This window comes from Polyodon spathula, chromosome 24 (assembly GCF_017654505.1).
Source record: "Polyodon spathula isolate WHYD16114869_AA chromosome 24, ASM1765450v1, whole genome shotgun sequence".
In the NCBI taxonomy this organism is placed as follows: domain Eukaryota; kingdom Metazoa; phylum Chordata; class Actinopteri; order Acipenseriformes; family Polyodontidae; genus Polyodon; species Polyodon spathula.
Window position 1 is genome coordinate 21,581,416 of NC_054557.1, and position 9,702 is coordinate 21,591,117.

A 9,702-nucleotide genomic window follows, 5' to 3' on the forward strand; every position below is an offset into this window, starting at 1 on the left:
ACACAAGATTACAAAACTGCTCTTTATCAATTGATCACTTTGTAAATTAGTGAATCAGGAGATACAGTCACATGATAGATAAAATAGAAGTTCAAACAATGGGATGCTCTACCAGTCTATCAAACAGACTGGGACTAAAACTAATGACAAGAAAACAATTCTGTGACATTGTGGCAGGGCAAAATGCCTGCTAGTGTAAAGAGGGTTTGTGTGGGAATGTAAGGTTGACAGGGATGGTGTTAATTCTGTCCCTTCCAACAATCACATATGTGACCGCCCTCCAATTATTACTGAAGAAACTCATTTATTATTGGCAAACTTTGAGTTGTCACTAATACAGTTGTCGGAATTTCTCCAATACCACATTGTTAACATCACTAATAACCTTCTCACAATTATGTTGGAGAACACTGCTTTAAGATTACAACCTGCCATTTCAATTATGTTCCAATATCATTTCAGTTTGCTCTCTAATTTACAACTTCTGTTTCTGCTCTTTTGATCGTAACTTCTCAAATATGTGGCCTCCAACTTAGTTGCTGGAATTTTCAGCAGAGCGGAACATCGGAATGACAGCAGCGTCACTCAGACAGTCCACATGTGCAGATAGGAGCTCTTAAATTACATCTTCAATCTTTCATGACGTGAATGTCATTTCTTTTAAGAAACGTAGCACTGGACTGGGGGTAAATGTGAATGTGTTTCCAAGTGATAGACATACAAAGCTGAATGACCGTTTGCTTTTATAACTGAAGCTGAAGTGAAAGTACATGTTTGGTCTTTTGCCTAAAGAATATTTTACAGCAACCTATTTTGTGGTTATTGCACCAGGGTACATACACATTACTAAAATATCAGACAAATGTTACTGTTTTGTTCATTTTGCTCGGCTGTTTAATACATACAAATGCAATCACTTTGGGAGACTAAGCTGAAGTAGTGCCCCCACTGACCAATGCACTTTGAGCAAGACGATGCTATGGAGGTGAAATGACCCAGGAGTGGAAGTGTGACATCTCCTGAAGGCCAGGCATCAAAACTGGGAGCTTTCTTTAACCCAGTGTGGTACCAGATATTATATAACGTTTGCTACAAAAATGCATTGTTTTCTTCAAAACTGAAGAATTATGGAATTATTTTGGTATCTACAATCACTTTAAGAGACAAATTAGCTGGGGTAGGTCAAGCAGTCACTACCTAGGAGGCGCTCTCCCAATTACCAGTTTGGAATGAAATGCGTCAAAACAGTAAAACTGGTTAGGAAATTGCGATTGTTACAAAATAAATTTCAGCAGACACAAAGACAATCCGTTTAAAAGGGCTGATATAATTAACATTCTTTATTTAAAAAAGAAAAATGATACATACAATATTAAACTAGAACGGACTGAAAGTACAATCACACAGAAATAAATGAACAATCCAAGTTTTTGTTTTGTGGGCAGGGGCACCGATTATTATTAGCATATTTATTTATTTTAAAAAGGAGGCTGAGTTTGGGAAAACAGGCCAAATGACAAAGATAACTTATGTAACACAGAAGCAGAAACTAAAACACACACACACCTCCCCAAAGAAAAATAAACATACAAAACAATTTCCGTTTCTTTCATCAACATGCAGCGTCAGAACCATGAAAAGAATGCAGGTTTCGATGGATGCAGATTAAATTTGGTTGAAATTTTAAACAAGGACGATCAAGATGTATGAACCAAAATGCAGCATGCACACCTTTAATGTTACTGTGGTAACAACCAGTTGTTCAGGTACAGTGTACTAGTGCTTAAAGGGGAGAGGTTTGCTTCTTGGTGTATTAACTGTATTTTGGTGCAATGTCTTTGATTTATTTTGGGGGGTGGGGTAAATCAGTGCATCACAATTTGACTAAGTTTGACAGCTAGGCACTAAATATTTGTTTTTCTAAAGCAATAATTGTAGTAGCAAACACTATACCATGCTCCGGATGAGACTTAAAACCGAGGTCCTATTGTAAGTGACTCAGCAGCAGCAGCAGTTGTGATGCATAGTTCACCCCAAAGTCTCTTTGGATAAAAGCGTCTGCTAAATTACTAAATAATAATAATAATACTGCAACATTATTAATAGTCTAATCCGAGACATGTTGTACCTACAGAAATGGCTCCTGAAAGTAAAACCGGTCTCGAGTCAACTAACTGCATGTCACCAGCTGAACAGAGTATCTCCAATAGAAACGAGAGGGAGGGCGAGAGAGATAGACCCTAAACAACCAATAATGTAGTTTAGGCGCCTGCTTTTTAAACCGGAGTTCACTGTGTATACTTCGACTACAGGTTTTTTTTAATTTTATGAATGACAAAAGGAAAGAGGAATCTGGTTGAAATGACCCCATTATGTCAGTGCCCCACCCCAGGTTGAGTGGAAAAGTCAGACTGCTCTGTCAATTGTTTGAGGAGCCAGCGTCTGTGTGTGCATCAGTTCACTGTGCTCGTGTGGCTGCTAGGGGGCGCTGCAGCTCTAGCGAATGGCTTTGACTGGGCTCTTGAAGCTGCTGGCTGCCTGCAGTTGGAGCTGATAAGCCATAGGGTGGATCTTGAACCCGTACAGCCTGGAAATAAAAAAAAAAAAAAAAAATTAAAAAGTGGTTGTTAGGATTCAAGTCATGGCTAGCCACCTCACTAGCCTTGGCTCTTCCAGTCCAGAAGACCCTTCAAGCCAGGACCTTCATTAAGGAACTAATTTTCAGCAGCAGGAACTTTTTAAGAGTATGGAATTGGCCATAATCCCTACCATGCAGGTAATTATGTATAAAATCACAGGTTTGAATAAAAAATGTATAAAACCTGGTGCTTGAATAATAACTGCTGCTTGGTGCAAAGACAGAAATATTACGATCACAACGTTGAAATCAACTGCTTTGATTTATACTGGAAGTGTATTTAAAATTAAACTAACTTAATTTGACATACCAATGTTCAGTTAGAACTGAGAACGGATTATAAGAACTCATTGACACTTTATAAAACTACATCCATCTCTTTCACTTTTCAACACATTCCACAACAGAAAGCAAAACAGGTTCAGGATCACAAGAAAATCATTCCATCTCAGCATTATGCAATGTTTCATACAACCACGAATGTATTTTTTTGTAATCTTTCTGCCTTCCGAAAGGTATTTCCAGCTGGATCAATCATCTTTCTTTTTTTATAGAAATTGTAACAAGCTGTAAAATGATGATTAATTCCAACTCTTAAGTCTGTACTCCATGCGTGGTTGATAATACGCGACCCCTCCCTCAACCCGTGCCCACAGGTTTAAATGGAGTAATAACACCAGGCCCACATTCCCTCTTCTTACCTGGGTACGAACTGGTTGGCGGGCCTCTTGGGGCGATATTCGGGGTGCACCATGAACAGCATGTGGGGGAACCCCGTCCCAAAGTAGGCTCCGTCAGTGTGGTGGTGCCGAGAGGATTTTGGGGTGTACACGTCCATGCACTTGGGACAGTACAACTTGACCATGGCCTCACCCGGTATATCAGACAGGCCTGGGGAGGGGTGAGATGTGGTTACACCGGGGTCCTGTACCTACCTCTTGCAAAAAGAGGTTGAATCTGGTTGTCAAATCCAGGAGTAGTCTACTGGGCAGCTAATTATTTCTAGGAAACTGATCTGGTGTTAAACATTTAAAATTTCTCCTAAATGTTTAACCATAGCCCAACATTTTCCATATTCAATGGAATGCTGTATACACAGCTTTATGTACAGATGTATGCTGCAGAAATTCATAAATCAGCAATGATAGCTTTTCTGACTGGTTACAATCATTCCCAGTATTCTGAAGTTCAAAATATTTGAAATATGTTTAATCCTACAGTTAAGACCGTGTAGAGCCCCCTTGGACTGTTTTTGTTACCTTAGGTAAGGCAGCCCAAGATCTATGCTAAATCAAGGTTTGTGAAACCAGCAGTTTGAAAAAGAAACAAACTAAACACACACATACACAATTAAACTGAAGAGACCAAACAGATAGCAGGGATGCAGACTTCCCCAAAGACAGAAGAGGATTAGATATACTGCATCGACAGTGAAGAAGACTTACAACAAAGCCCTACACACAGAGAAATAGAGAAAAGCCTCAATATGTAAACGGTAGAAAGAGAAACCAGCGAGGCCAGACCAGGAGCAGCACACACACACACGGTACAGTTTTCAAAGCTACTGTTCTACACCACACTCACCAATTGGGAGCATTGGCTGGTTCTCGCAGTACACTCGAGGGCAGTACCCAAAGTCACCCTGCTGGTACTTCTCCAGCTGAAAGAGAGAGAAAGGGAGAGGTCACAACAATTACTCACACCAAAACACTTAGCCACCAAGAGACTCCTGATAGAGAGCTAGTTCTCTATAACAAGAAAAGTCAACAGTGCTTGTTTAGAAATACTACATCTTACAGTGCTTTGAATGGAGTGACTTCAGTCCCTGCACTTCTCCACACAAGCTCAAAACCACGTAAAGGTGGATCAGTATGACTCAGTATTGGAACAGCAGAATCCAGTACCACCAATTGAGTCAAACCCCCAGAAAGATATTAATGAGAAGGCAAAAATAGCAATTAAAATGACATTGGAAGCTACCTACTCATTAATATATTAAGTATACTTTTTTAAATGTTTATTGCATACACTAATAGAGGAACAATTGTTTTTTTTTTTAGTACTGAGCTGGATCTCTGTGGCTGGCTTACCATCTGCGCAATGCCGCGGTTTGTGAGGATGTACCGTGCGTGAATCAGTCCATACAGCATCTCTGCAGCCTGCTCTATCAGGTCACTCTGGTTGGGGTTATCTTCCAGCTCCTCATCTACAAACACACAGAACCGTCACTATGCCAGTGTTTCTTAGCTTTGCATCTGTGTTGTGTAGAGGTGGAATCCGCAACGAATGTTGGACAGGCATAAATCAAATGTGCATAAATCGAATGTGCATACGAAAGCCCTTCAAAAACAACTAAAAACTTGTTATAGGACATGTTGTCATTGATAGAACTGTATTAAAATGCAAAAGGGTAACTATGTCAAATCAACCAAAATTGTGAAAATGTCACCATGGATTTCAGATTTTGAGGAAACTTGGTACAGTTAAAGCAATTTTATTAAAAAAAAATAATAATAATAATTTGAAAAACTCATAATATTTTCCAGTATGGCAAGGTCTACCGGGGGGGTGGACCCCCCCACCCCCACCCCCCGTGGTGGGGAAAAAACCCATCTACTACAATGTATGTATGTATATAATACATACATATGATATATATATATATTATAATATATATATATATATATATATATATATATATATATATATATAATTTAGAACAAAGCTTTTAAAAGCCAATAACTACCAAATGACACCCAGATAGATTTTTTTGTCATAGAATCAGCAGAATTGTAAAATGTATATGATTAAATGGAGGATCAATGGGTCTTCAAGGGATTTTTTTTTTTTTTTTTTTTTTTTTTTAGCAGTCTGCTAGGCAAGTTGCGGACAAATATCTGGAAGCAGCTTTAAACTGATGCTTCTGTGAGCAGGTCAGTTAATTTTTTTATTAAGGTAGCTTAATTTACTGTGCAGGAACTGAAATTAGTTGTACTTGTCTGATTACTTTGTTGCTACACTATTTGTACAGTGATTGAATTTAAGTGTAAAGGCCTTACCAGATAGTAATATGTATACTGTAGTAACAGGCTACAAGAAACCTGCTTGCTGAACAATAACTTTGCATTTGTCAGGCAGGCCTGAGTTCTAGCTTTAGTTTTTGGATGATGTAAATCCAGGTGACATTTTAAATTTGAAAGTGTTTTTCATGAGAAACTATTTTAAATTGCTGCCACACATCTGTCGCTTTGAATCCAAAATGTTGATTAAATAACTGCAATTTCAAAAACCATCAGCTGTAATTCCACATGATGATTTGCCACTTACATGGACCCAATGATAATGGGGTACAAGGAAAATAAAAACATTTAATGTCTCACAATAAAGCATTTTATTATGTCTACAGTATACAAGGCAATATCACCGCATTGAGCTTACTTATCATGGTTTGAAAAAAACTATATATATTTTATATACACACACACATACATACACATATATATATATATATATATACACACACACACACACACGTGTGTAATAGTGGTAAGTCCCATTCCCTTGGCTGCAAAAATGCAGTCCAGTTTTTTAGGTTTAAACTTTCATTACAGTTTTACCAAAAAACGATTGGACGTCAAACAGCTGAAAGTTGACAAATACCAAACCGATCATAATGTGCATCCATAATATAGATGTGCGTGTAAATGGCTTCAAATAGGGAACCAGGGCAATTAAAAATCAATCAAATGTAAACCATGCTTATCAGTAACTGATTCATTGTTGCACCGCTAATGCTATGATACTTCAATGTCAGAATTCAGGATCAGACACTTACAACTGAGCATTATTGAAAAGGACCAGGGTAATGAACTGTTCCTCCCCTATAGCTGTATCAGCAGCTCCAAAAAAGCCGACAGGCTCAGACGAGACGTGTGTTCCCATCATAGCAGAATTTTCTGGGACTGTGTGCCAGGCTTTGTGTTCTATCAGCGAATACCAGGCTACTGCACCACAGGCTGGTCTAGCTGTGACCTACAGCAAGGGGTACCAGAATGCAGCAGCTTTAGAGATGCAATAACTGGTGATTGGGCATGTTTTTTATTTGAGAGGTGCAATGAAACATTTGGAGGCTTGCGTACCATGCGACCCAGAAGCGCTCACCTTCCTTGCATGCCGATAAACTAAAGCTCTTCTGTTTGTGATAAGGAATGTCAGAATCTCCCAAACAAATTGAAGTCATTGCTTTTAAATAATGGATCATATACATTGCTATGCATCAGTATTATTTACTGAAGACTCTAAACATTTTTGCTTTTGAATACTAAAGTGATCCAAATGCATCAATTATTGATAGTTACCTAATACTGTTTATGGACTGCCGCTTATCAATAGCATTGTATCTGTAGTGTGCATATCCTGAATTACACAAGTGCAGATTTCTCACCACAACAAAAGGAGGGGAGCAGTAATATTAGTAATGAAGATTTTGAAGCACGGGTTAGAGAAAGTGTTAGCGGAGTATGCAAATGTAAGTAAAAGCAGATCACAATGCAGGAGCTGCAAGGACCTCAACTCACAGGCAGTGCAGGACCTACCTGGCTCCAGGTCTAGAATCATGTCCAGTGCTTGCCGGTAGTGTGGCACCTGCTCGTTCAGCCCGGTCAGATTGAACTTATCCTGAATGTAGTCTTCATCCACCTGTGGAAAAGGGAGAGAAACACACATGCCGTAAATATAAAAAACTAGCAGCGTCAAGAATGACTGTACCTATTCACCGATACAGGTGTAATGACTCACTGTCAGAGATGGAATAAGCCTCCTGTTAGAAGATGGCACTTTCACCCATTCCAGCTTTTAATATGTGCTTGAGCCCTGGAGTATTGGTAACAATCTCCAGGTAGGTATCCAACTTATTTCCATCTGAGCACTGTGCATCAGTCTTTCTTTACATGATGCATTGGGCCATATTTTCAAAGCATTTTATCCAGTTCTATTTTTTAAAGCGGTAAAATGCCTGTTCTTTTCACAAAACTAGAAAAGCAACATTAACTTTCCATCCAGCAGAAGGACTTGTAGTTCAAAACGTCCTGATATAATTGAGTTTACCGATTACCTTGTTTTGCTTTAAAGCATGCTGTGTTTGGATTATATTAAAGAAGCTGAATTTTGTACGACAGTTAAATTTGTCAGGATTTGTGAGATTAAAATATTTTCCTTTTGGACATACAATTAACAGTAATGAACAACCATAGTTCAGACAAAACTTACTTCTATTAAAATGTGGTATTTTGTATCATTACAATGTTAGTGAGTTTCTAACTCTGATGAAGTTGACCGGTAAAAGACAGGCGCTTACTTCACAGAAGAACTCATTTCCTCGCAGTCCACAGAACCAGGAGATCCACGACACTTCCTCAGAGCTGCTCATTTTAACCTCCTCTGCAAGAACAAAAAAGCACTTTACAAAACACTTAAAATGCAAGGAATGTGGAGAATATTTCTGGTTCTCAACACACACACATAGGAACGTTTATTTACAATCCAGATTGTTGGATGTATTTATTTTTTGAATGTTTCTAATAAAAAGGATGGGGATTTTTCCTACAATCCTTTTTTAAAGTTGTTTCAGCTTTAATGGAGAATGTTTCCAGTAATTATTGTGTATTGCCACATTCTTAAATTGTGTGTATCTTATTCTATGTTGGCCAACTTGTGCAATGTTGCTCTTTTCGGTTTTTCCTCTACTTTTCCTTCAATTGTGAAATGTGAGTGCCATTTTTAAATATCAGTTTTCAGCATGTGGCATTATGAGAGGTGATAAATATGAAATGGTTTTGTTTAAAGGATAGGGCTAGCATTAAAATGTGTAAACAGTAAGAAATCTGCTTAAATTGTACGAGTGGCCAAAAAGCATGAAAAAGTCGGCAATCAATTTGTACAACTATACCTACTTACAGTTCCATTAAAAGGTGAAGCAACTTCCCTACAACGCAAGCTACATTCCCGTCTTAAGACTCGTTGCTCGTTTCAATAGGCCGTATCTTACAGGTATCGAATCACAAAAATATTATTCAATTATAATACAAAAAAAAAAAACCAACAAAACGAATGCCCATTCTATTTTGTGCTTGTGAAAAACAACCCCATTATTACTGTAACGTCCCGACATACCCCAAAACCTGAAAAAAAAGTGGTTATGCAATCTCAAATTAAACTTTTGTGAATTAATAAAATAAAACCCACCGCTAGAGAAGGCAAGATAAACCTTTATTTTACAGCTAGGGCTGTTCGCACTGCATTATCGATTAGACTTCTCTTCCACTGCCGTTCAGTTCAAACAAAGCTACTGTTTTTAAACATTCTAACGTAATGTTTTCAAGAGCTAACGGCTGTAACAGCTTTTAATTTTAAGTGAGATTTAATCGAAAAAATTACAAACATTTACGGTAGCCTAAGGTAATTCTACAACATGGCGGCTTCGTGACGGCCTGCTATTTTTCCCCACCAACACAAATTAAGAAAACATTTCTTACACAGATAAAAACATACTCTCTCCATGTTTCACACACTTACAGGTAAAGAGAGAGAGTCTTGTAGCTTGTAAAGACCGCTGAACCGTTTGTGTTTTTTTTTTTTTTTCTTGTTAACAGTATTTTTGTGTTTTAGCGGATTTATGTCAGACAACTCAACACTCGGTCCAGCAGCTGCCTCCGTTACCGCAACGAGGGGAACCGCGCAGCTGCGGCTATCGGAGAACACACGTGATCCCCGCCTGCGCTGCGGCTTTCTGGGAATTGTAGTTTTAATAATTGTCACGCCGAGCTACCATCCAATAATCTGCTTCAACAACTCTGTCCGGCAGCCTGTTCCAATGAAAGAACAAGACATGAGTGAAAACGTAGATACAAAACAATTGCTTTGAAATTGAAATTATATCACGCGATATGACCCAAACCAAGAGTGTGTGTGTGTGTGTGTGTGTGTGTGTGTGTGTGTGTGTGTGTGTGTGTGTGTGTGTTTTGTTTGGAAAAAAGTTTTTTTTTTTTTTTTTTTTTTTTTTTTTT

The 9,702-nt window shown here is 38.3% G+C and overlaps 1 protein-coding gene across 1 annotated transcript; it reads right to left on the minus strand.

The window, feature by feature from the left end:
• Nucleotides 1-1,325: 1,325 nt before the first annotated feature.
• Nucleotides 1,326-9,366, minus strand: csnk2b (casein kinase 2, beta polypeptide). Its single transcript, XM_041225938.1, has 7 exons — nucleotides 9,212-9,366; nucleotides 7,995-8,077; nucleotides 7,234-7,336; nucleotides 4,729-4,844; nucleotides 4,223-4,298; nucleotides 3,340-3,529; nucleotides 1,326-2,587 (listed from the first exon to the last, which is right to left on the minus strand). The coding sequence occupies exons 2-7, from the start codon at nucleotides 8,064-8,066 to the stop codon at nucleotides 2,497-2,499; spliced, it is 648 nt and encodes a 215-aa protein (XP_041081872.1). The 5' UTR covers nucleotides 8,067-8,077; nucleotides 9,212-9,366; the 3' UTR covers nucleotides 1,326-2,496.
• Between the last annotated feature and the right edge of the window lie 336 nt (nucleotides 9,367-9,702).